The 25,873-nt window shown below is 41.9% G+C and overlaps 2 protein-coding genes across 11 annotated transcripts in view; one reads left to right on the top strand and one right to left on the bottom strand.

Moving 5' to 3' along the window:
* PISD (phosphatidylserine decarboxylase) overlaps positions 1-10,746 on the bottom strand; it is a 24,239-nt gene extending 13,493 nt beyond the window's left edge. The window contains exons 1-3 of one of the 3 annotated variants that reach the window (XM_021413215.1): positions 10,630-10,746; positions 8,444-8,538; positions 3,450-3,625 (exon numbers count right to left, since the gene is read on the bottom strand). In XM_021413215.1, coding sequence (XP_021268890.1) covers positions 3,450-3,625; positions 8,444-8,538; positions 10,630-10,679 — 321 coding nt within the window. In that variant the 5' untranslated portion in view covers positions 10,680-10,746. Of the gene's footprint in view, positions 1-174; positions 624-3,449; positions 3,626-8,443; positions 8,539-10,629 lie in introns of those variants that run through there. The other 2 variants (XM_021413220.1, XM_021413216.1) reach the window with 2 other exon arrangements.
* LOC110406549 (melanotransferrin-like) overlaps positions 9,930-25,873 on the top strand; it is a 24,471-nt gene continuing 8,527 nt past the window's right edge. The window contains exons 1-19 of one of the 8 annotated variants that reach the window (XM_021413200.1): positions 10,821-11,115; positions 11,244-11,313; positions 13,095-13,232; positions 15,070-15,233; positions 16,667-16,766; positions 16,852-17,028; positions 17,379-17,541; positions 17,658-17,722; positions 18,356-18,513; positions 19,568-19,754; positions 19,899-20,047; positions 20,264-20,354; positions 20,644-20,709; positions 21,008-21,190; positions 22,034-22,190; positions 22,923-23,005; positions 24,166-24,350; positions 24,729-24,915; positions 25,633-25,869. In XM_021413200.1, coding sequence (XP_021268875.1) covers positions 13,181-13,232; positions 15,070-15,233; positions 16,667-16,766; positions 16,852-17,028; positions 17,379-17,541; positions 17,658-17,722; positions 18,356-18,513; positions 19,568-19,754; positions 19,899-20,047; positions 20,264-20,354; positions 20,644-20,709; positions 21,008-21,190; positions 22,034-22,190; positions 22,923-23,005; positions 24,166-24,350; positions 24,729-24,915; positions 25,633-25,676 — 2,211 coding nt within the window. In that variant the 5' untranslated portion in view covers positions 10,821-11,115; positions 11,244-11,313; positions 13,095-13,180 and the 3' untranslated portion in view covers positions 25,677-25,869. Of the gene's footprint in view, positions 10,226-10,820; positions 11,314-11,909; positions 11,931-11,954; positions 12,204-13,094; positions 13,233-15,069; positions 15,234-16,666; positions 16,767-16,851; positions 17,029-17,378; positions 17,542-17,657; positions 17,723-18,355; positions 18,514-19,567; positions 19,755-19,898; positions 20,048-20,263; positions 20,355-20,643; positions 20,710-21,007; positions 21,191-22,033; positions 22,191-22,922; positions 23,006-24,165; positions 24,351-24,728; positions 24,916-25,632; positions 25,870-25,873 lie in introns of those variants that run through there. The other 7 variants (XR_002443496.1, XM_021413198.1, XM_021413201.1 and 4 more) reach the window with 7 other exon arrangements.

Below are 25,873 nucleotides of genomic sequence, written 5' to 3'. Positions count from 1 at the left end.
ACACACTCCGTCCCCCGAATGTTCAACAGTCTCAAAATCCTCTCCTCCGAAACAGGACAATAAGTTCTACTTCCTTTCGCAAAGCGACGCGTAAACTTGCGCCAACCAAAGCGGCCGGACCCACCCAACAACGCCCACCCCCGCGCTGCCCCCCGCAGTCCCGCCCGCACCCACCCGAGGTAAGTCCCGAGCGAGCCGGGTCCTCGCACCGCCGCCGCTGAAGCTTCCAGAAGAACGGAGCCCAGCGCCGGGCAGCTCCCCGCAGTGCCTCGGGGCCCGCAGCCCTACCTGAGAGCGGCGGGCGGACGCGGCGCAGGATGGCGGTACCCGCGGCTGTCCCCGGCTCCCGGCTCCGTGCGGGCACGGGACGCGGCTCCGCGCCTTAAGGAAGCGGCCCGGGGCGGCCCTGCCCCGCGGGGAGGAGTCGAGGGGGGGACCGGAACGCGGCCACGTCACCGCCTCCGGGATGGGGGGAACGCGTGGGGACGGGGGGGGGCGGTCGGGTCCCTCTCCTCCCTGGGCCCCGCACTGGGAGCCCGGTGCTCGGGGAGCTGTGCCAGGTGCGACCGGCCTGATTCCAACAGCCATCGCCCATCGGAACCCGGGAACGCGAATTAAGAGAAGAGATCCAGCGGCCACAGACTGCGCTTCATTCTTCCAAAGCAAAGCAGGTTGGATAAAAAAAAATATATATACTTTTTTTTCCCCATTACCTCTTTCCTGAACTTGTTACACACCTCTTACCAAAACACTACACATCCAAGGAAAGCACTTTCTGTATCAGACTGCCAAAATCTCCTGTGTCGCACAAACACCTCCTGGCGGAGTTTCTAATATCAATATTAGATACTTCCAGCTGTGCTCTTCCTCCCTTTGAGAATCAATATCTTAAACCTGCACTGAAGCACTTCCCCACTGTACTGAGCCATTTTTGAACACTGTTACCAACACCTGAAGTGCCAGATGTCACTGCAGCTCGGTTCCCCTGAGTTTGCTGTTTCTGCTGGTGCTGTCACTCCAACAGGAGAGATCCTTACACAAAACCTGACCTAATGAAGTGACTTATGAACTATGGAAGCATGGGACAGGTACAAGAAATTGCTCCTACCAGAAAGCAGCTCTGCTCACGCTGGTCACACAAAGTCTCTCTTTAACGCAGGTTTCCCTCAATAATTCAGCCATCTGCAGCGCCTCAGTGAGAGCTGCACAGTGCCTCATGTATGGCAAGCTACGCATGGAGATCCTGGCCAGGAAACACTTGGTGACAACAAGGATTTGAAGCCATAAGCTTCCATCTGTCTGACGGATGTATCTACCTGTCTCCCTCCAAGCCCTCTGCTTTACCTCACATAAATACATGAGAGCCGATCCTCACTGGTATTCCCAGTAAGGAGCACACCAAGGTGTTCATCAGCTCCAGCTATTAGCAACATGATGTCTCTAAGAAAACGACAGGTGTGCTAAAGAAACAATAGTAACAGCCAATATGCACCTCTGCAACACGGAGATTCCCTGCTTGCGTAACATGATGACAACCTATTGCATTTCTGACTTTTGCTCAGAAGAAAAGTAATCTGCCTTACATGCAGAGCACCAGGTGGGAGATGGTGTTGGTGCACACGTGAGCACGAAGCTGGCACATTGGGGCCGGGTGCTTGCAGCAGCAGGCTCAGCAGCGAGGTCAAGTGCAGCAGCTTCTCTTTCTGTATCACTTTCAAAGCCCATTAACTCGCACCGAGGCTCTTTTTACCTACAGAAAGGCTTACAGTCCTGTTCTAAAAGCAACAACCCTCTTCTCCTCCATCTTAAGTGTGCTTCCAGGGATGCAAAAACAGAGAGAGAATAATGGAAAGTGAGAGCTCAGCAAAAAAAAACCAAAAAAACCCCAACACCCTCCACTTTCTAATAAAAAGGGAACAATGCAGCTCTTTTCTTGAATTCTTCATTGTTTAGAATACTTCTTTCAATGTTTGAACATTTCTCTGTTTCCTCTTCTCTCAAGCTTCCTTTCCCTCCCACAGAAGCGTCCAACAGAACTCAAGCACATCACGAAGGACTAGGAAAACTTCTCAGTGTGATTTCTTTAGAGCTTTTTCATCAAAAGCAATATCTGTAACTTCACCAAATAACCACCAATGATAACACGCCAGCGTACTAGTATAATGAAAGAAAGCAAGTTTAATAAGGGAATTACTCAATGTCATACCTGAAAATATGAACGTTATTAAAAAACATGTTTTCAAGAACCAAAACTGAATGGATGGTGCCTTTTAAAATAAATACTCCATAGACACTTACCAGTCTCTCTTTTAATCAAAACATGAAATCTGTTTGAAATAAACTCCAGTAGGAAAAGAATATATGGAAGAGACATTTACAGACAAATTCATCAGGAGCTATCATAGCCTACACTGTCAGCATCCAGCCTTCCTGGGCCATAGCTCATTTGGATCATCCGTGAAAATGAATTTAAGCATTCCAGCCTCGTCCCCTAAAGGCACGTGGCCAAACCACTCACAAACTGGCAGTGTGCTTAGGAATGCAAAGAGAGGAGATGCTAAAGGTCACACTGAAGCATCTCCTACACAATCCTACAATCCTAGAATTTTTAACTCCTCGGCTTCAGAAACAGTACTGAAGCACTTACCTGGCTGTTTGGAAGAATACCATATATACTTTACAGCAGTTACATCCAGTTATGAAATACTTCTTACTTCAGTGCTGCAATAGGTATCTGATCCACAAATCTGATATACCTACTGCAATTTCACAACAATTTCTAATCTCCTTGGAATCCAGAAAAAAAGGCAAAAAATCCTCAGGGTCAGCAAGTTCCATTCTAGATGTAGGTGTTTTCTAAGAATGAAAAAGCCTTCCAGATGTATATGTGCATAAGCTTATGTAATGTATAAAGAAACCAGGCTGATTTATAATTACTAGATATTAATTCAGTCTCAGCATCCTTATAAAGTAGATAAGGCACGAAGGCACCGGGAAGCAAGGAAAGTGCCAGAAGTAGCAGACTGAGCAGTCAGTGAGAAGATAAAAAAACCCTACTAACGCTGCACGTACTGTCCCTTTAGCTAGAACTTCTGGGACCAACTCACCACTAAATGCCTTTTTAATCCTATGATGTCATTTCAGTCTTGCCGAGTTTGATTTCTGTTAATTCTGTAAATTATATTATGTGCTTTATTTGTCACCGTGCAATTCAAGGTGGGGACAGTAAGAAATTGCACTGCACTAAACAGAGCCAACAGATCCTTCAGAGCTGCTGCAGATGCATGCCTTATGCTCTCCCTCAAGAGTGCAAGTTACTTAAAAGACAGAAACTATTTGTCAAAAATGCATCAGCTACAGAGAATGAACTACATGTTTCCTTGTTGGAAAGAGAGCAGAGGGGCTCTGCCTCAAACACAGCAGAAGCAAAATTGCCACAAGTTTCTTACCTCCCACTCACTTGCGAGCTTCACAGGCAACTCTATGCCCTTCTTCTCTAGCTGTTCCAACTTGTAACCCTCATACTTTTTGTATCCTGCATATCCCCCACCTGTAGCCACCAGAACATAGAAGGGGCGCAGGCGGAAGGCTTGTCCTACTGGAGCAGTGTGAAGCTTCTTCCTGTCTGTAACAAAGAAAAGCAGACTTTCAGAGAACAATCATAAAGTTAAAGCAAACACAACCAATACATGCAGTGAGGGATGTCAGCTTAGATGATGTAAACAACATTAGAAATATACGACCCAGAAAGTATTTATGTATGTGCCTATGTGCTCCAGCTATTGCAGCTTACCAAGTTACTGAAACTCAGCTGGTAAGCACTGGCTGCTCGTCTGTGTTCCCCTAATATTCTTCCCAGAAGGTATGTAAAATGAGCTGCCTGGAAGCACCACGGGGATGGGCTTCACAGTTCACAGAAGTTCACCTCTGGGTTTCTATGTCATTACTGTATGGAAAACTCGGTCACAGAGAGAGGAACGATGTGTACACTGCAGAGCTTCGTGCTTGTCAATCATCAGTCTTCACTACAGTTAGACGCATATTTGGGAATGCCCTAACTGGAAGAGGGAAGGACATGACAACCTGCTTTAGCACGGGTTTGACAACAGGCACATTTCTGCTGTAATACAGGTCACTACAGAGCAGGCATGTCCTGCACCCAGCTCTCAGCAACAACCAAACCTTCAGTGTGCTCAGTGTGCTTCAGTGTTATCACTGTCTGAGCTGAAACCAGAACACAGGAGGGCTCACTGCAGCACTACCTCAACTTATGGCAAATAGTTTTATGCATTTGGATACACTGGCTAAACACAGTCCTGTGAATAGCAAGAAAAATGCAGTCTTGCTCTTTGTTATAAGAAATTGAGAATAAGTCTCCGGTTAAGCACTGTCATCAGAAAAAAGAATTTATTCTTCTGATACACAATATAATGGAAGCTCAGTTTGTTTAGAATTAGCCTTCAACAATGTCATCTTCTTTTGGCAGTACGTACATTTGTGAACAACTGTTTTCAAGGATGAAGTAGAGGAAGAGTAAAATTCCATCGCAAATCTGACAAATACCTTGAGAGCACACTGCAAGTTGCAGCCTCTGCCACTGAACTAGCCCGATGCATTAGTTTCAGACAAACAAGGTCAAATATCCCCCTGCTTTTGTGGGTTTTTTTGTTCTTTTTTAACGTTTAAATAAAAAAAAAAGTCTTTAACTTGGGTACTTTAACTACATTACATGTTTTATATGTGCCTCAAGACAATTCCTCCTCACTCAGTTTGCCTAGCCAAGCCAGAAGGCTCACACTCATGCTAGAGGGGAAAAGAATGTCTCCCAGTATTATACCTGTTCCTTACTGAGAACTACCAAGCTCCTCTTGCCTAACACAAGCCTTGCATGCTGTGTGAGACACCCTACACGGCAGTTTCTACGGGGAAAGCATTTCTCTTCCAAAATCTTCAGTTGTTCAGGCTGAATGGGCCAAGCTGTCCTGCTTGCATTACAGTCTGATGTCACTGCCAGACAGAAAAGCTGTCCAAAGGAATTCATTCCCGGACGGCCAGTGGTGTCATTTCCACAACAATCATTGACATTTGTGAGCAGGAAGCAAAAACAATGGACTCTATCTTGTTCCCTCAATGTTAGGCGTAGGGCTCAGCTAGGAAAGGACAAACTGACAACTAAAAAAATTCAGTAAATACCAGCTCTATTTCTAGGCATGCATAGACACAAAGCATAATTGCTCTGCAGCCTGGGGAGTTTGAATTCCAGGTGGCAGAGTGATTAGGTACATTCAGCTGCTCTCTACACGTGATGATACAGAAAGATGCCCCGTATCAGCAGTTCTTGCTCATATTTTGTTTTGTCAAAATATTTTTGTTCATTTCTTTACCATGTATGTGATTCAAAACATTTTGAATTATATGCCTGAAAATAGATCATAATGTGAAAACGGCTTTATTCTTAGTGAAGAAATCTTGTCTTTTGGAGAAAAAAATCTCAAAACAAAACACAGGGCAGCAACTACAGTTAGATTCTAGAAAACATTCCGTCCTCAAGAAAATGCTCAAAAAAGGACAGGGATCACTTAGAGCAGTGAAATGTTTATGAAAAAGGATTTTACTTAAGGTCTACAAAGACTCTACAACCTTTCAACTTTGGTCCGCCTAGACAGCAGCATCACTATTTCAACAGAAATGTCTGCACAGAGACCAGCGACACTCGTTAGCCCTAAAGCCTTTAACTGCCTTCCCACCACATCTTTGGTTCTAAGTTGACAAAGCTGCTCAGCGATATCAACAGAGCCAGTAAATACCAGAAACCCCTCGGTGGGAACAGCTTTTTCTGGTTTCTGTACAGGTTGTATCCAGAGGCTGTTTCCAGTTCAAGAACTCCTACTGATAAACCTACGCAAACATTTCTCTTCCCGGGCTAGAGATCATTGGCTGACAAAATAGTCAAAAATAAAATTCCACACCTTTCAGCCATAAACGAAATTAACACAAGTTTACAGATTCCAAAACAAAAGTTCAGTTGCTGATTCTGGCAGCAGTACCACGTTCAGGCAGCTGGGCTGTTCAGAGGTTTCGGCTGAACATCATGTTCTCCAACAGGACGAACACTGCTGCAGTTATCTGGTGAGCAGCAGGAGCACGAGGAAAGCTCCTGTCTCAGCAGATGAACCAGTAGAAACAAGTCCAGGACAGAGGGCTTTTCATGTACGTTTCCATGCTCTGGATTAATCCTAAGCCTGAACTCCTTTGAGGTAAGGCTAACCTGAGATTTGTCTTCACCATCGATTACTTTCAGCAAACCAGAGTAGAAAAGGTAAGTTTCCTTCTCTGGAACAGATAAAAGCATATTTTTCAATAATAGAATATTCATATATGACAAGAGACAAAGGATTTGGACAAGCAAGTTAAGCCAGATAAGTGCTGTTAAAAAATGGGACCAATTGCCACCTCAGCTGACAAGGAAACATAACTTTAAAACTAAGCAGCTGTTTTAGCAACAGGTCAACACAAGGACTACAAGCTTACAAATACTTGCTAAAAAACAAACAATATTTGCTCTTCACAGCCCTGCCCACAGCCCTAGACTTATTCCAAGAGCAAGCATCACTTTAGCAGGCCTTAAGTACTTCACATCATCCTACCTCAATTTCACCATTTATTATAATTACAAGTACAGATAGTAATTTAAAATGATATTTAGACCTCTTCTTTCTTACAGGCCTGCTAAACTGCTGGATTATGACTTCCCCACGTGTGCATAACAGTTACACTCCAAAGCAGGTAATACAACTGAACAGCTTTCAACAAATTCCCACCTGGTATGTTCTGTTTCCTTCCTACTATCCATCAGAGATTAAGCTCAACGCCTCCCTTCTAAGTCAGTCACTCTGTGGTCTAACATGATTCCTTTGAATTTCATGTTGATAACGGATATCATTTTTGTCATCAGGCTCATTTCACGACTGCTGTTACAAAGACCTCTCAGCCAACATCCATGCAGACGCCTTTGCATCCCCTTTGCGACACAAACCCACAAAAGACAGGCTCAGTTTGCCTGGCCTGGCACCTGGCTGCACGTCCTGCTAGAAACACAGAGCATGAGATGCTACAGGACATGGTAAGCAATTAAAGCGATGCTAAAATGTTTCTATGTGAGAGAGACTGATACAATATAGGTATACAAAGAACATGAAATATTGGCTCAATACAGTCAGTTCATTAAAGTTGTGTTTTTTAGAAAATATATATAAAAACACTGTACTAAAATGAAACACTCTGCTAAATTGTACCATCTTAAGTAATTTTTCATCTGTAGAGTCCTCAGAAAGCTACATAATCTGAGGAAGGTAATTACAAAAAATGAACCCGTGGTAAATTGTTTTTATTCTGCTACACAGAGATCATCTTCACTGCAAAAACTGTAGATGTTTAGAAGCAATTTAAGAACTAATAGGTTCCATTGTATATGTTCTTCCACGAAAAGGTCCTTCCTCTAGCATTGCACTAAGCACTCTGATCACAGTCTGATTATATTTGGTTTACAAAATATTCTACTTTCTCCAGTCATTGAGGTGAGGGAGTATAGCGAAACATGAAATCCCTCTTTTTGAATGAAACATCTGGAAAAATGTCCCAGTATGAATTTCCCTTATGAAAAAATACAAGAGAGAAAGAGAGAGAAAATGGGAACGTAGCCACCATTCATTATCTCGTCTCTCCTTCTGCTGGCCCTGTCAGACAAGTTTATTCAGAAATGATAATTGCAACATACAGGAAGAGTGTTGAAGTGTCAAAGAAGCTTAAAAAAAAAAAAAAACAAATACCCTCAAATGAGATGTATTAAAAGGGACCATTAGGGAAGCAGTTGCCACAGTGACACAGCAAGCCAGTGTTTCTGATAAAAAACACACAGGAACAACGCAGTGTAAGGGTTTACAAATATCAAGAGGGAGAAAAAAAAAAATCAGGCATGCAACTGTTTGTATTCTGTTATGCTCTAACATAGGTATCCCTAATTTGAGAGCTGACATTCATCCAAATTCCAGTTTTGGCCAAGCACTGCTCTGGATATTACAGCATCTAAACTGCTGCCCAGATTTGCTTCTCTGCAAGGCTTTTCATATCTATAAAATCACTGTGGAACAGATGGCATTTCTTGAAGGAAAAAGTAGCTCTCAACCATGGCTAGGGAATATTTGTCTAAAATATCCCTATTGTTTTTTATTTTACTTCCTGCCAAACACCAACAGTTTAAAATCACTATTTGCAAACTTACGCCTGTAGGAATTCTGTGAATTGAGTAGGTCTCTGAATCTGGACTGACAATCCATCTGCTGCTATGTCAAGAACTTCATATTCACTAGTATTCAATCATAATTTGCCTATTTTTGAGTAATCCTGAATTTATAAACACTGGATTACATACAAGATAACTTACCACTGAAAAACGTCCTGGAAGGTGGCTGCTTCCACAGGCCTGGAGTTCTCATGCATGGGTTCTCACATACAAGGAAGTTAAAGCCAGTCAGGAAACTAAATACAACACACAACAAACAATTGCTTAAGTACAAATGTTTTACAATGCAAATGTAAACAGCATATTCAGAAGCTGAACACCACACAGGGAAAAATTCCTCTCCAAGTATTGAAAAATCATAAAATAAAGCATTAAAATTCATACTGAATCCATTCTCTTCAGGCCTACCTCTTCTTCCAACAAATCAAAAAATCCAACTGCTTCTGCAGATACATCATTAAACAATGAGGTATCTATTTAACTTTTCTTACTCCTATGTATCTCTATTATCAAAACATTAACATATGTTCCTTTTAAACTTAATTCTATGATAACAGTGTTGCTCTTCTGAGTGTAGTGTTTGCTGATGTCACCTAATGTTTGGAGTTCTACTGTGAATACAACCTGAGCCTTTAAAAGAGCAAGTTAGTGTTATCTAATGAGTCTTCGATTTTGTGCACTACCCTGGTCTACAAGACCAACAGTCTATCTGTTATTTAACAAAAAGTGTCTAAAACTGGTGAGTTACTCTTCTCTAGATCAGCTTCCAGTTTAATATGTCGGATTTTATCCAACAGCATGCAAACAGATATTTCAAGATCAATAAATGACTTGTATTTTACTGGGAAAAGTATAAGAATATTTAAAACAAAGTTTCTCTACTTGGAGGAATGGCAAGCAGCGCAAATATTGACATTATCTTCTACAGCAACATGGCTGATATGCATTTACATCCATCCAAAGGTAATGCTTACTACGGACAAAGTGGCATTCAGCCAGGCTGATCAAAACAAACTCTGCTTGTAAACGTAGTAATAAAGTTTTGTAATGAGATCATTTAACACTGGCATTATTCCACCTCCAGGAGGCTGCTACGCATGCAGGTGCCATTTAGGAGCTCCCTGCAACTACTTTAAGAGACACTCGTGACCTGGGTTCACACATCTCCTTCCTTCCTCACCACACTGGTGGGGAGAGGGTGAACACAGAAAAGTTATGGAATCTATGAAGAAGTTATGTCAGTTATTAGACCAACTGGTATAGCTGGAAAAGCAGTGTGTGCCAGGCACTCGTTCCCAGGATGCAAGTGTGACAGCTGGGACATCTTCATTTGGCACTGTGACCTTTCATCTGCTCTTGATCAGATGCACGCTGAGTACAGAATTACTTCATTAACTTACGGGCTACTGCATCATTAGGATGATTCAGTTCCAGGAAGTGATTATAATTCTTTCATATTTTTAAGAATGAATTTCAGATATCTCATGAGTTTCAAGTAGACTCCTTATTCAGGAAATAAGAAGTCCGGGAATAGATTTCTTGTCCAGAAGTCACATAGGGATAGCAGTGGGCACTTGCAAGCAATGTTTTACTGTGCTAGTTAAGGATAATTAGCTACAGTTTTCACTTATCCTTGTAACACAGCATTAGTAGTATTAAGAAGCTGAAGGGCAGCTGAAAAACCACAGTGCTGACCCAAACGCTGCAGGACAGCCCTTCCCCACAGCACGGATTCCCATCACCAGGTGCCAAACGTGCCACCCAGCCCTGGGACACCACATCCTGACCAAGCACAAAGCGTCCCACACCGCGGCACGTTTTACACAGCGAGGTGGTGCAACCCGAGGGCGAGCAAGGAGCGCAGCTGATCCTCCCTGGGCACACGGTACAGGGCCCGCTCCGCAGCATGCTCGGGCACCTGAGGTAAGAGCAGCGCGTGGGCTGCTGCTGAGGGATTGGGAAAGCTACCAAATGCGGCACCGGGCTTCAATTCACCAGAAAGGTTTTAGAGCCCTAAGAAGTGGAGGGGGAAATATGAAGACGTAGCTACTGCCTACAACACCAGTATGCTCAAGACATTCGATGGCATTACAAAGAACGCGGCCAGCACACCGAGGAAGCGATCCTCCCCTCAGCTCTCCACGCCCGGAGCACCGTGCCATGAAGCTGCGGACCCCGGCTCAGAGCTCACACCTCCCGCCGCCCGCGCCCGGGCTGTCAGCAGCTGCCGCTGCGCCCTCAATTCCATCTCTGGCTCTAGCTCTGACTCCGGCCCCAACCCATCACCACCGGGCAGCACAGAGCCGTTCCGCCCGCCTCGCCCGTACCTGCTCCGCCGCAGCGCGGCCCCACCGCGCCGTGCTACGGCCGCCGCCATCTTGCTGCTGCTGCTGCGGCGCCGCGACCTCCGCTGCGTCCCGAGCGCGAGGGCGGGATGAGGCGGAGCCGCACGGGAGCGGTGTGAGGGAAAGGGGCGGGGCCGGAGGGGGCGGTGTGGGCGTGAGGGGGAAACGGAGAGAGGGGTGAGGCTGTTCCCAAAGGGGTGGGTGAGTGCTTGAACGTGGTGTGACGGCATCAGGGCTGTCAGGAGAGCCATTTACTGAAGTGGTGGTAGTGCTGTTCCTCCACGTGTGGAGATGTTGAGTTTAGACAGTGTGGCTTCGGTGTCCCCGTGTGGTAACACCACAGAGAAGGTTTTGTGGAGATAATCTGGATTCCACCGTCCTAGATGCATCTTCAGATGGATGCAGAGGTACCACATGACCAGCCAGCAGCTAATTGCTGTTTTCTGAGTGCCGGGGGAGGTTTCACAGGTGAATCAGTTGGAAAAGAATTCCTTGTGGTTGTGCCACCATGTTTCCTCAATCTCTGCTGGAGGCTGAGGTCCTCTCAGCTGACCACGTTGCGTTGGTGATTAATGGTTGGCTGCCTGTTTTCGCAGCCAGGACTCCGTGGAGTCTGCAGAATGGTCACTGCTTTTTTCACATCGCCCCAACAGCAGAAGTATCTATGTAAGTAGCTGAAGGTTGCTCCCTGTGTGTCTTGTACCTTAGGCTTACTCAGGAAAGACTGTTAATAACATTTAAACAGAAATCCAGCTGCAACTCTCACGTAATGCTAATAATATTAGCTGACTTAGTTGTCAGGATGCACATTTTCCTGAGCTAACATAATGGTGGGGCTGGCAGGAAGCACAGCTGCAAGGATGGGATTTGATCGCGTCAGGTGCGTTGCCACCAGCATTGCAAAGCCGCTGCTTTGATGTCTGGCTGCACCCTGCAGCAGGGCCTGACCGACAGGCTTCCCCACAGGTGACTCAGGAGTGACTCGAGGTTAAGATGTAAATAAAACACACTTGTTTATAGTGTATTTTAATTGACGTGGACTTAACTGATCAGTGATCTAGCCTGATCTAATCTTTTTTTTTTTTTTTCCTGGCATTGGAAGTAAATATATGGACCTGTAACTGTTCTAAAATAATTATTTTATTCTAATTTGTTGTAATGTGATTTTTTTTTTCTTATGTTGACATGTAGTATATGTTGTACCGAGAGATTACATAGACTGTGCTCAGTGAGGAATGGGATGCAATTCCCAAAGAGTCCTGAGCTGAGCTAGACCTGTGCAGGTGAGCCAAGTCAAAGGGTGGGATAATACCATAGTTAATAGAACCCTTCAAGTTGGAAGGAGTCCTTAAAGGTCTTCTAATCCAACTCCTCTGAAATGGATGGGGACACCTACAGTTATCTTATGAAAGGAGAGAACATAAGTCTTTGGACTTGAGAATGTCCAGGGAGTGCAGGAAGGAGTGAGAGAGGTGAGCTCCTTCTGTGATCAGACCAATGAAGAACATCTCAACAAATGCTGCAGACTTAGTGAGGAAACCTAGGAAACAGCAAAGGTGAGCACTGGAGTCTGTTCATGAACACAAAAGAAGCAAGTGGGGAATAAGGTCTGTGAATCTACTCAGGTAGAGTACATAATGTAGGAACAGAAATGTGGGAGGAGTGTTGCCAAAATGAAGCAGAGGAAGTGCTAGGAGGAAAACAAAACTGGGAAAAAGACTTTCTCCAGGAATCATAGTGATCAAGTCTCTCCTGAATAAGCAACATCAAAGCATGTTAGCAATATATATATATATATTTTGCATCAGTTCAGTATATACACTTTTGCTTAAATACATACATATTCATATTAGCTATCTCTTTATATAGAGAGAGGGAGCAAGCTAATGATGTGAGTCATGGCTGTTTTAGAGTAATTAAGAGGTCGTGCTCCTCTAGGCTAAATGTTAGGAAACAGGGAAATAAACCAGTTTGTATGAGACTGTTGGGCTAGAATGGAATGAAAAGAATCAAGAAAGCTGACAAAATCACGATTCTGTTCTAAATTCTTAGGGGGGCATAGGGTTACTTTTTGTAGATAAACTCTTACTGTGCAAAACAAAACAAAAACCTCTTTAATATTCTGTAGAGAGAATAATTAGTTACCCTTTTTGTAAAGCAGATGTAACTTCACTATCTCTCGAAGGCATATTGGTGCCTGCTGAAACAAGGAGCAGCACAATTTACTTCAAAAACAGAGGCTTGCAGTTCTTCATACGTGAGTTCATGCACTGATAAAAATGCACTGATATTTTCCATCTGTGGGCACTAAATAGGTCACTGTTCCTTCTCTACATGCAAAGATATGCAGTATCTTACAGAGTTTATGTTTATTTATTTAAAATCTCGTTTTATCTTTGTTGATGTCTAAATCCTCTTTTTTTTTTTTTTTTTTTTTAATCTTCCAGAAGTTTTGGTCATCACTGTGGAATTCCTGGTATGAGAATGCAGACGGTCAGAGTAGAGAGTTGATCCTTGCTGAACAACTGTAATCATGAAGGCGGTTCTTATAATTGTCCTAATCATCTTCACTTTGCTGTCTTCAGGTAAGTTTGATGCAGAGAGGGGAAGAGAAAGGTGACCTCTTCATGAGTTACCAGGATACAAACTCTAATATGTGCTTTGCTTTTGTTTTCTTCTGTGTATAGAATTTGCAGCCAGAACTGTGCCTGTGATTTCCATTAGATGGTATTTTTTTTCTGTTTGATCATGGGCAGATGGTGACCCTGCTAGTCTCAAAGCAGCTAGCTTCTCTGCAATTCTGTGAAGGTTTCCTTTGAGTAGCTGACGTCCACATACTCATTAGCGCCGTCAAAATGAATCAGTATATTTTAAACTGCTCCTCTCAAAAACTACAATGAGTTCTTTCTGGAACGACTCTGCATTACCATCAAAACATTTGGAGTGCTAATGTCTGACATTGTGCTCAAAGGAAGAAAAGCTTCAGTGTTCTAATATTAAACTTTTGTTTATTCTGAGCATTTTTTGTTTAATATTAGAAGGTTGTTAGAAAACAGAATGGTTTTCTGGAAATGACAGTGTTCAAGATATCACAGTCTTTTCTGTGTACTCAGTCTTATTTTTAAGTATGCAGTACAGGATTCTGTCAAGCTATGTAACTTCAGGCTACTTTCATGTCTAATAACCACTTTCTTCTCTCCATAAATGCATAGTATCTTCTTGAGATGCATATGAATATATTTTAGAGTGGAAGACATTTAATGAGTATAAAATAAATCATAGTATGTCCAAAATGAAATAATTACAGAGTATAAAGCAAAAGAGGAAATTTTGCTTATGTGTCTGCATTCCCTTTGGTTGTAGCCTCACAGTCAATTTAGACCAACCATACCCCCAGCTTCCCCTGGAAACGGAGGTTTCACCTTCATCTCCCCTTCTAATTACATCTTCCTAACTTATTCTTTCTGCTACACTTGCTACTAGCTACTAGTTGTTGGTGGCTTTTTAAAGTTGGTTAATTAGTTTTCATTTGGAAAAAGATCTGATAACTAAGTAGTTCAGTTGTGCTACAAATTCATAGAGTGATCCTGTGCAGGTTCTGTAACTTCATTCAGAAGTGAAGATAATTCTTATAACTTCTTGCTTGAAAGATCTAGGACTGTGATGATCTTGTTGATAATGTTTTTTCCGATACACTGTTCAGTGTAGTACGTGATTATTCCTTCTCAGAGTTCTCAGAGTTGTCCTTGCTTTCTGTCTCTCATGGTGCTGTTGTTCTGGAAGGTAGCTCTTGGGCACCTGAGAATACACTGGAGGGCCCTGGGAGGCAGCTAGGGCATGCTGGGAGGCTTCTTAGGTGCACTGGAGCACACTGAGGAGCTTTATGCGTACTATTGGGTGCCTCAAAGTACACTGGGCAGCCCTGGAAAGCATCTAGGTCACACTGAGGAGCTTCTTGGGTGCTGTGGATAAACTCTGAGAAGCCCTGCAGGTAATCTCGGGCACCCAAAGATGCATTGGTGGGCCCTGGGGGACCTCTAGGGCACACTGGGAAGCCTCTTGGGTACCCTGGAACACACTGAGGAGCCCTGTGTTTACTCTCAGGTGCCTGGGAAAATATCATGCCATAATAATTGTTGAATCTTTAAAAATCTGTCTGAGAACTAGTTTGTTGCTGCCAGTCAAGAGGAAGCATAGAGACATAGTAAAGGCTCAATGGCAGATGTACGTTGTCTTGCATGTTGGGCCAAAGTGCTTGGGCACATCTCTCTTGTGCTTTCAAGTGTGTGGATGTGTGAGTGAGCAGAATCAACTTATCTATGAAATTAATTAAAATAACCTCTCCCTTCAATAGGGTCTTAAACTGAGTTTTGTTTTGCTAAGTCCTGTAGTTCTTGACTTCTTTTTTTTTTGCTCCCACAGGGAAGAAGTTTCGATGGTGCACTCTATCTGATCTAGAACAGAGAAAGTGTGCTGAGCTGTCCAAAGCACTAACAGCTGTGCTGCCTGTTACTGACACCAATTCATTTGCCAGGATTTCTTGCATCAGAGCCCACAATACCTATGACTGCATTGATAAAATCAGAGTAAGTTCACAGTGATTTTTAAAACTTACTTTGAATCGAATTCTCTTTTGAAGTAGAAACTGGCTAACAACTCCTGGAGAATGAAATATTACTGAAAGGGTGGTATCTCACATAGGAGAATGTATGTTGGATGTTTCAAAAGTAATGCCTCCTATTTGTTTCCATGGAAACTAGAACAGATAAAAAGAGCACTATAACACTATTTGACAGAGCAAATTCTCAGCTACAAAGCACTATTTTTCAGCTTAGTCACCACCATCAGCTATGCGTTTTTGCAGCAATGAACAAGAGCCTGCGTAGCTGAAAGTATGTACATTACTCTTGTAAAAAATCTGCATGGGCATCTGGAACGTGACTTGTCTTTCACATCGCCATTGCCACTGTCAAAATGCACCACCCACTGCCTCTCTGTGCTCACATCCACTGTTTGGTCTCCATAAATATTCAGCAGGAGTCAGTTAATTCGGATACACACCTTTGCCTCAGGCACCATTTTGTCAGACTGCCCCTCTGCTGCCATCAGTCACATGGCAACAAAAGGTAATGGAACGTTGGTGGAAGGTTCAACTACTACTGCCATCCTGCCAACGTAGTAAAATAGGAAGCAGTACTTTCAGAGCAGGCCTTGTACAAGGTGGCTTGAGCAGTAAGAATTCAGATGTGAGCCTTCTGCTAACCATACTGTTCCACCTCAGCTTGCGTTTTCCAGGAAATAAATAAAAAGTTGCTTGAAAATAGATGGCTGTAATCAATTTGTTTGGGTTTCTCCAGGTCAGAGCATTTTTCCTGCTGTGTAATGTAAGTTTCAATCCTACTCTGACTATAATTAATATTTTTCCTTTCCACTCTTCCCTTCTGTTTTTAACTCCTTGTTCATTTTTCCCTAGAGTAAAGGGCAAAAGTCTTTTTCTGTATTAAGGTCTTTAATTTAAATAAAATTATGCATCAGGGCATTTGAAGGTATAGAAAGCAAAACAAAGTAGGACTTTCTTGTTTGTTAAAGGAATTATTTGGTTTATGTTTTCATTCAGTCCTCTGACCCTTGTTAATAGATTTAGTTCCATTTTTAGGTGGTTATTATAGCCAGGAGAAATCTGAGAAGGTTTTGGTAGAACAGTAGGAGGAAAAATAAGTTGTAATTTTATTCAGTTTGCGTTAGAATTGTGTTTTGGGAATGGAAAGATCAAAGAAGAGGGAGGAACCGATGTTACTGAGAAAGAATAGGTATTTATTTGAAGGTAACAGCCTTAATCCTGGTGAAACTTTAGTAATTAATAGCAGAGATTCAGTTAAAAACAAAGCAAATGCTTGTAGAAGTCACTGCTTGCTATTTCAAGAGCAGAGTTCCTGCCTGACAAGCTGCTCTGTTTGTTTCCCTGTAAACACACTTGTGAGGGTTTGGCTGTTTTTTTTTGTTTTGTTTTGTTTTTAAGGTGAATAAAGCAGATGCTGCTTCTCTGGATGCAGGAGATGTTTACTCTGCTGTAAAGCTATATGGTTTGACCATTGTGGCAAAGGAGGTCTATGAACAAGGTATGTACGTAAAGAAGAATAAATTATGCTTCTGATTTGGCTAATAAATTTAGTTATTTCTGTTACATATTTTATCCTATCACAGGAAGTTGTGTTTTTGCTGTGGCTGTTGCCAAGCGAGGAACTTTGGATATCCAGAGGCTACGAGGTGTGCGCAGCTGCCACAATGGAGCCAGGTGGACCTCAGGCTGGAATATTCCACTTGGATTTCTCCTTGCAAGAAGTGATCTTTCCTGGGATAAGGCACAACCCCTGAGCCAAGGTGTGTGATAGGAACTGTAGCTATGTCTCTGCCCACAGCAAGAGTGAGTGAAATGGAGGCAGAAGTGTTACCAAAACAGGAAATCTTTGTGTTTTGTATACAATAGGAAACAATCCTTTGCAATAGCAAGCCAGTACAAAGATGGTTTTAAACAAGCAAAATCAAATCAGCCTGTTTCCAACAAAAATTTCAGATTTGAAGTTTAGACAATGAAGCTGCATTTGCCAAAGAGTAATTTTTTTTTTTTTTTAAAGCAGCATAGCCTTAATTACACCCATGATATGTTTGGCCTCTTTTCTTTCTTCCCATTCCTCACATTTGATTTGTTTTCCCCCGTTTTTTCCCTACAGTAATCAGTGAGTATTTCAATGCAAGTTGCATCCCTGGAGTTGGTGTTGCTGCTCCTCAACTGTGTGCTCTTTGCCAAGGACAAAAATCATATGTCAGAGACAAGAACCACTTCTGTGAGACCAGCAGCAACGAACCCTTCTATGACTCTGATGGAGCTTTCAGGTAAGCTGTCTGTTTTGAATTTATATTGAATTCACCTTCGGGGGTGGGGAAAAAGAACTAGTGAGGAGAGAAAAGGTAGATTACATGTTAATGGGATGGCGTTTGTTTTCCTACAGGTGCTTGAAGAATGGAGTAGCAGATGTTGCCTTTTTAGATCACCTGACAATTATGAGAGCCACAGGTATTCCTAAAAACTTAGGTTCCTTTTAACCTTTGTCTGTTCTCTTTCCTGCATAGGAGTTTGGGACGTGTCTATATGTTTATTGTCAGTCACTGTAAGCAGCTCAGTGGTATTTCTTGGCTCTCCGCACAAGTCAGAGGAAAACAGAAAAAGGAGATTAATAGGATGGGAGCAGACAGGCATTTTAATACAGGTGATTTCTTTAGGCTAAAGTCTCAGATGGAGCTGCAGGTTGATCTTTCTGACTGTTAAGATGCCTTTTAACTTTCAGTGTATTGAGCTGCTGGGATGGACAGTTCCCATATAGCTGTATTATTATTTTTTTTTAACTCATTTGAGCTCTGTATTAGCATTGTGGAAGGTGGTTGGCAATTGTAGATGCAGATAAGTATTTTTAAACAAACATGTTTACAGGGCTACAGTTTAAATAGTATTTGGAAATAACTCTACATGAGGTCCCTCTCTATGGTTGGAGTGTATCAAAGATAGCATTCCCAAATGTGCTTGGCATGCCATGCTGCTAGTGCATGATCTTTGAGCAAATTTCTCTGAAAAACATTTTATATTCCATCTCTGTGTTTACTGCTAAGCCATGTCTCACTTAATAGATTCATGAATGTCCTGTTGTTTTAGAGTCAGAACAACAAGAATACGAACTCTTATGTCCTGATGGGACTACAGCTGAGCTGAGCAAATATGACACCTGTAACTTGGGCAAGGGGCCTGGCCGTGGCATCATCAGCCGCCACAATTTCCAGAAGATCACCAACAAATTTCTTACAATGATTCAAGTGAGTGGGTATTATAAGCTGTATATCTCTGTAAAAGGATTTTATTCCACATTTGTGTGGAGATCACCACCCGGTTTGCCTTCTTTTCTCAATAAATTTATAGTTACTGTGAACAAAACATTCAAAATGAATTGTTCTGGAGGGAAGTTTAACTTCTCTCTGAGTTGTTCTTCTGTAGAAGGCTGGAAATAAGTAAGTAAGGAAGAGGAAGATGCCATAATAGCCAAACTGGGAAATAGGTGGTTATTTTCATCCTGCTCTAAAGCTTATATAAATTATATAGCCAAGGGAGACACACAGGTTCAGGCAAGGTTCGACTTTGTTCCCCTCACCCTCTCGAATTATAGCATCTGTTACCTTGATATCCAGGAATCTGTGTGGACCTGAACTTGAAATGTATGCTATTTAAAGAATTTAAGAAGCCACTCAAGTTAGCCCAGCAAACTGAATAATTCCAACCCAGTGTATTATGCTATCTTGGGAACTTGGGCAGATAGTAGAAGTGCAAAATCTCTTCTTTATTGAGAGATCTTTGTATATCCTTGTCAGTTCACTTATTGACACGTATCTTAGCTCTGTTCCCCTATGCATAACAGTGGCTATGAAGTAATATTCCCAGTACGTTCTTCAGTGCATGCTACACTTCAATCAGGCTGGACAGATCTACTTTGCACATAGTACTTTCCCAGTGTAAAACACAAGGTATCTTGTACCCAGTTTCTGCAGTTATCTGTCACAAATGTTTCCTATTCAGCCATACTACTTTAATTGCCCTTATAGGGCAGGAAACATTCAGCACCGCCCAGTAAATGTGGGTATCTAAGATGACAGACAAAATTCTTCAAAGAAACTGAATCTCGGGCAATGTAATGTTTTTAGGACTGTAACCATCCAGTCACTGTGTCACCTGTGGGCTTTGTCCCAGCGTGATGGATATTGGGACCCTGAACACTATGTTGCAGATGATTGGTATGAAGGGTGAAGGGGATGAGGCTGCCTGTCGCTAAAAGGATGAGATGATTTTTTGCAATTAAAAATGTTGCTTTTGTCCTAGCGCCTCTTTGGTCGAAAAGGAAAGGAAAGAGCCAGATTTGAACTTTTCAATTCATCATCCTTTGGGGGAAAGAACCTTCTCTTTCGAGATGCCACTCAGCACCTGCAACTTCTGGAGGAGCAGCTAGAAATTGCATATGTCCTTGGTCTGGATTATGTAGCTCTCCTTAAGGGACTAGGTCATGAAGGTGAGAAGCCTTCTGGAGGACTGTAGACATCCTATGTTATTCCTCCCTCCCAGACACAGTGAATAGACTGAAACATCCCCTTAATGAAGAACAGATTGATGTATGATTAACATGATCTCACTGTGCTCCTTCTTTCTGACGCAGGGAGTTCCTTGGACAACAGTGTTGTGCGCTGGTGCTGCATCAGCAATGCTGAGCTTCGCAAATGTGAGGAGTGGGCACTGAGCATCAAATCTGACCCTTTAGTCTGTGTCCAAGCAACTTCCATGGCAAACTGCATTGAAATGATCAAGGTAGGGGATTCACTCTGATCAGAGTGTACGATAATCTGCACGGAGTATGCATGTCCTTGCCTGAAGAAGAGGAAAAACATTTGTACACTAGAGGCAGCAGTGGGAATGAGAGTGAATTTATGCAGGGGAATTTCCAACCACTGAAGAAGTACAGCTGCGTGGTTATACAACTAATGCAAGTCCTGTCTGTGTAATTTTCTGTAATGCTGTTGACAGAGTAGCGAGGCTGATGCAGTCACTCTGGATGCAACACATGTCTACATTGCAGGGAGGTGTGGATTGGTGCCTGTAGCTGCAGAATGTTATGGTAAGTTCTTGTGTGCACCATATAAATATAGTCAACTGTTGAAACTTTGCGATGTTTTATTATGGAAGCAGGAATCGATACACATATTCAGGTACTCTTCTCAGCTCTTCCACTAACTGGCTGTAGCTTTTGATCTAGTTGTGTATTATATCTCTTCTGTAAAAGGGACAGAGATACTGACGTGGCTCAAGAGGGGATTGCAAGGTTATTAAGTTTTTTGATGGGGTGTTGCCATGCAGTGGGAATGACAGCAGTTGCAAGATCCTTAATGGTTGTCTCCCCTCTGCAGGGCAGGTTTGTGCTCCAGCTGCTGAGAGCACAGAGGAAATGAGGAAACTTCATCTAGAGCTCAAAGGTAATGGGAGAACTTTGAAAAGGCAAAAGATTTAGATTTTTCTTGAGGCTGCCTGTAGGATTTCTGATGGGATATATTTGCATGTTCATTTGTGAAAGAAATCACACTGCATTTTCAGAGATTTCACTGCAGTGTTTGGCTGCTAGGGCAAGAGTTCTGTGGCTAAGCGAAGAATGCAGATGATTGATCCACCATTAACTGAAAATATCATAAGGGATGAGGGAGGGAAGACGGGGGCTCTACCTGTTTGGAATACCTCATTGCCTTTATGTAACTGGTTGCTGTCATTGTTTTGTAGAACTGTCACCTGTCTATGCTGTAGCCCTAGCTAAGAAAAGTGCCAAACAGATTAACATCCATAACCTTCGGGGAAGGCGATCATGCCACAGCCACCTGTATAGTCCTGGAGGATGGTTACTTCTTTCCAAATACACAGTGGGACCTCTGGGAAGTGATACTGAGAGCTGTGATATTGGAGCTGGTATGGGTCACTCTGGGTTATCTGTTGAGTAGACTGTGGAAGTCTGAAGCCTAATGTTTGGAAGTGAAATTGAAAAGAGTCTATGAGGACAGAGTAAAAGGATTTCAGTCTTGCGTATCACTGAAAATGTTCACATTTGCTTTGATGTGTTCTTGTATAGAGCTCTCTTTTCAGTGGTGGATTTCTCCTAGACTTCATTTGATATTCCTTAGCAAGCAGATGCACCATAAATAATAGTGGTATTGGTGCCCACATACAAAAGGGAAAGATGATCAAAAGACACAAATATCCTCTCCTAGAGCTTAATGTGTCTGGTGATTATGTGTTTTATATTTGGAAAGTCAGTCAATTTCTCTGTCTCTTTCTTGATTAAATTATCTAGCTGATAAGCTCAAATGCATTTATGTTCTGAACGTACAAAGTTACGGATTATGTTTGTCTCAAAATGTTTTAGTAAGACCAGGTACAGTTGTAATAGAAACTCTTACTCCCCTTGTTCTTTTAACCCCCTGTCCTGCCTCTTGATCCTGCTGCATTGTGCTTGTGCTTAACTTAGTTTATCTGTGTGGTTGCTCCAAAACCTGAAGTGTGATGATCCCCTGTCTCTATCCCTCACATTATGTAGAGGAAAAAAAGGTGCTGTTCCAGTTGTTAATGCTTCCAAGAGTTAGGTATGAATAGGGATGTTGCCACCTACTGTATGATCTACGTAGTTAACAACCTCTTACACTGACTTTTCACACCATGTAGGCCTCTTTCCATCAGTTATTAAGATGGAATCCAATTCTTCTAATGGAAGAGGAGACTTTACCCTAATCTCACCTCAGTTTTTTTTCTACTCAGCTTACCAGAATTACTTTTGGAAGGGCTGCATGCCAGGAGCAGATGGAAACCTGTGCAAAGTGTGTATTGGAGATAGTGAGGTGGAAGGAGCTCGAGTATCTAGCAGATGTGCTGCAAGTCACAATGAACGCTACTATGGCAATATGGGAGCACTCAGGTAATTCTTTTTTCCTGAGTCAGAAACATGGAGCAATAGCCAGAACTGGCTTATTTTGCTGATGGTTTTCAATGGAAGCTTTTTGTTTGCTAAACAACTGGCTATATTAACTTTTGCTAGCATGTATTTTGTTTAGGCTGCAGTTGCTATGACTTGTTCCGATGGTTGGTGACTTTCATGTAACCATTTATTGAGCAAGACAATGCTTCCAAACATGTAAGGTGTAGAGTGTTGGAACCGACTCATTTAAGAGAAGAGATGAAAGATACTTAGAAGATCAGAAAGTAGAGATGATACAGTAAGAAGCACTGTAGGCTGTAAGCAGTGATAAAACTCTATTATTATTATTATGTATATTTTTTAAAAGAAGAAATAGTTGAAGATTGGGTAGAAAAAGAATATTAAAGGTGAAAGCACTCTCATAGATCTGTAATTTGTTTAGCTGAATTAAATTCTCTTTCCTGGCAAGGCACAGGTGGGGTTACTTGGATGCTGTGCTGCAAATTTGTCATGGGAGCTGCTTTAAGAGAGAAATGGAATAGTCTTGACAAACACATGAATGCTGCCCGTCGAGATCTATACTGACATCACTAACTTGTTCCACATAATGACCAAACAACTTCAGATGAAGATGTTTTCAGCTACTCCTGTTTTAGCTTCCAATGATTGTCTAAGTTTCAGCCATTTTGTAATGGCTGTCTCTGATAACCTTTCCTTTTTTTCCTGTACTAGGTGCTTAGTTGGCAATCCCAGTGGAAGAAGCTTTGGAGATGTAGCTTTTTTGGAACACTCAAACCTACTCTGGAACATAGAGAGTGAGATGCAGATGTTTTCTTCTAATTTAAGAATGTTAATTATTGACACTTTCCACACTGTGACTGTGACCCCTAAGGATCAGCTTGTACAGGTTTAAAGTAGGTCCATGAAATTGTGTTTGAAGCTAGAAGAGTACAAGAACTTTTCTGCCTGTAGATATTATGGTAAAGCTTAAAATTCAGGTACTGTTCCATTTCAGAGAGGAAAGAGGAAGAATCACTGAGTGCAGAGTTGAATGTGTTTGTTGAGAACAGGAGGGGAAATCATCCTTGGAGACTGCACTAGTTTTTGGAAAGCTCAGAGCTATAAAAAATGACTTTTCCCACGGGACCTTCTCACACAGGCATGTGCAGAGCATGTACCCATTGTTTTTAATCAGTCTGAAGAACAAAAACAGCAGTTAGCGAGATACTGTGGGCTGCTTGTGCTCAGAGATGTTCTATAGCTTCACCATGGCAACTTCTTGTTGTTTCACAGGTACTTACAGAATAAATAATCCAGATAGTTTAGTAGGTAAAAATACTGCAAAGTGTTTCATTATTCCAGTGAGAAATGGTTAATTTCTTCCAGGAAATACTGAAGTTTGCAAAAGTCTAGCTGTTGAATTTTGTCAGTGAGAGTGGTTTCAGTTACAGTACCTTAAATCCTCTCTTAAATTACTCCTACTAGTCTGACAGCCAAAATGTGCTACTTCTCATTGAGGTGAGAATACAGGGAACCCCTATTTTGTTCAGCCTGATAAAGTACACTGAAATTCAACTCAAGTCAATTTTAGTAGCAGAAGAAAACTTTCTAAGAGAGAAATATCTCTAAAATCAAGCAGGTGTATAAGAACCTGGAAACTCACAGGAATTGGTGCAGCAATGAGCAGCTTATTTGAGGAAGCAAAGACAAGCAGTATGAATTTCTTTGTATTCAGGAAGCTGTTGGTATGCTTTAATGTTCCTCTGCACCTATCTTCTAAAAACTGGCTTCAGTTCACTGACCTGTTTTCTCAGAGAAAACACCAAACTATTCCTTTTGCATTCTCAATAGATGAATATACAGCATGCATAGTCACTCAGCTCCTTCCTCTCCATTTTTAACACTGCATGAGATTCACCTTGTCTTCTGCATTGGTTTTTCAAAAGGATTTTCCTTCACTTGATCTTCTTTTCAGGTCTGGATAGCTCTGGTTGGACAAAAGGTTATACAGCTATTGACTTTGAACTCTTGTGTCCGGATGGAACGCGTGCTGCAGTCACAGAATGGGCTGCCTGCAACCTTGGGCCCATTCCTCCCAGCACAGTCATGACCCGACCAGTCACTGTCACTAAAATCTATGACTTCCTAATGAAATCTCAGGTAAGGTAGATAATGGGGGAAAAAGTTAGCATGTTAACACTTCCTATGTACAAGTTCTGAAAACCTTTTCAATATCTAGAGCTTTATATACCAAATATATAAAGTGTCTTCAGAACCGATATGGAAGAATTAAGAATGCACATAGGACACTGAGAAAATCATTATTTGGACTCTCCAACGGCCATCAGCTGCCATTCTGAAATGATCATACTTTGTCTGAGAAACAAGCCACTCCAAAGCCACATCTTTTTGTATGACTAATACTAGATGAAAGTAGAGATATTCTTTTTTTCCTGCTAGGTCCTGTTGTAAAACTGATGCTCGCCAACTTAACCTTGCTATTTGTAGTCCAAACTGTGAAACTTCTTTTCTGTTTAGGAATTTTTGAGGACCAAGCTGGATTCTGAATTCCATCTCTTTCAGTCAGAAAAATATGGTGACAATGATCTGCTTTTCAAAGATGCTACTCAGTACCTTGTTCCTGCAACTCACATGAGCTATCAGGAAATCCTTGGAGAACCTTTCTTTCAGCTGGCAGAATCAGTGTTTAATTGTACACCTGCAGGTAAAGTCAAGTTCTTCATTCCAAGTTAGAGAAAAATGTGAAGCAGGAAGTTTTCTGTGCATAGACATTGCCCTTTTGTTAGCATTGACTTGAGAGGTAATTTCTACACAACTTTGTTAGTAGAGTATAATGTGTGGAGTGTGTTTGGAACCTCTTGCAACTCCTATCCATAAGCACTGAAACTGGGGTTCTGTGGGAATGATACGTGTTGGAGCAAGTACAAAGTTATTGAGGTAGAATTGTCTTACTCCTGCTCTGAAATTTTTCCTTCCTATTCCAAAGATCTGGGTATATCAAGCTTGGGGAAAATATTCATATTTTTATATTTAACTTCAAAGTAAGTTAAAAATTCCAATTTTTAAAAGAATGCACTAAAAATTACACCACAGAACTCAAGATAAAAATCTTTTTATACTTAAAGGACAGTTTTTTCATTATTATCTTCTGAAAGCTGTATGAAATTTATATTTAGTTCTCACCATAACGGAAACTGCCTGTGAGTCAGGGCTGAGTTGTTAGGGGACCTGAAAATCCGTGTTGAAGTAAATGCAGATTATGCAATGAATTAGATGTCTGAGTGAGTTTAGTAGTTGTTAAAGAACTGAAATTCAAAAGGGGAATTTCACCACTGTTCTGTTTTAGGGAATAGTAGCTAGAGAATTTGTCATTTTCAAAGCCGACAGTATTTTAAGGACATATTTTCTTACTGGTCTGTAGGCATCTTAGACTTCTGCAAACAAGATGCCTGTGCCACCTCATGAACCTGACAGCTGCTGTAAAGGCTTTGCAAGGCACGTACTACCAGCAGTGCTGGAAACAAGGAAGTAGACTATCCAAAGCAATCTGCAAGGAAACTGTCATCTCTGGACATGTATGCTGATTATTCTTTTGTCATAATCCTTGTTTTCTTTAGAAAGTAGATTTTACATTTATGATCATGTAATATTACTCCTATGTC

Source organism: Numida meleagris, chromosome 14, assembly GCF_002078875.1.
Source record: "Numida meleagris isolate 19003 breed g44 Domestic line chromosome 14, NumMel1.0, whole genome shotgun sequence".
NCBI classification, from domain to species: Eukaryota; Metazoa; Chordata; class Aves; order Galliformes; family Numididae; genus Numida; species Numida meleagris.
Note: the sequence above shows the minus strand (reverse complement) of the source record. Positions and strands in the feature narration are given on the sequence as shown.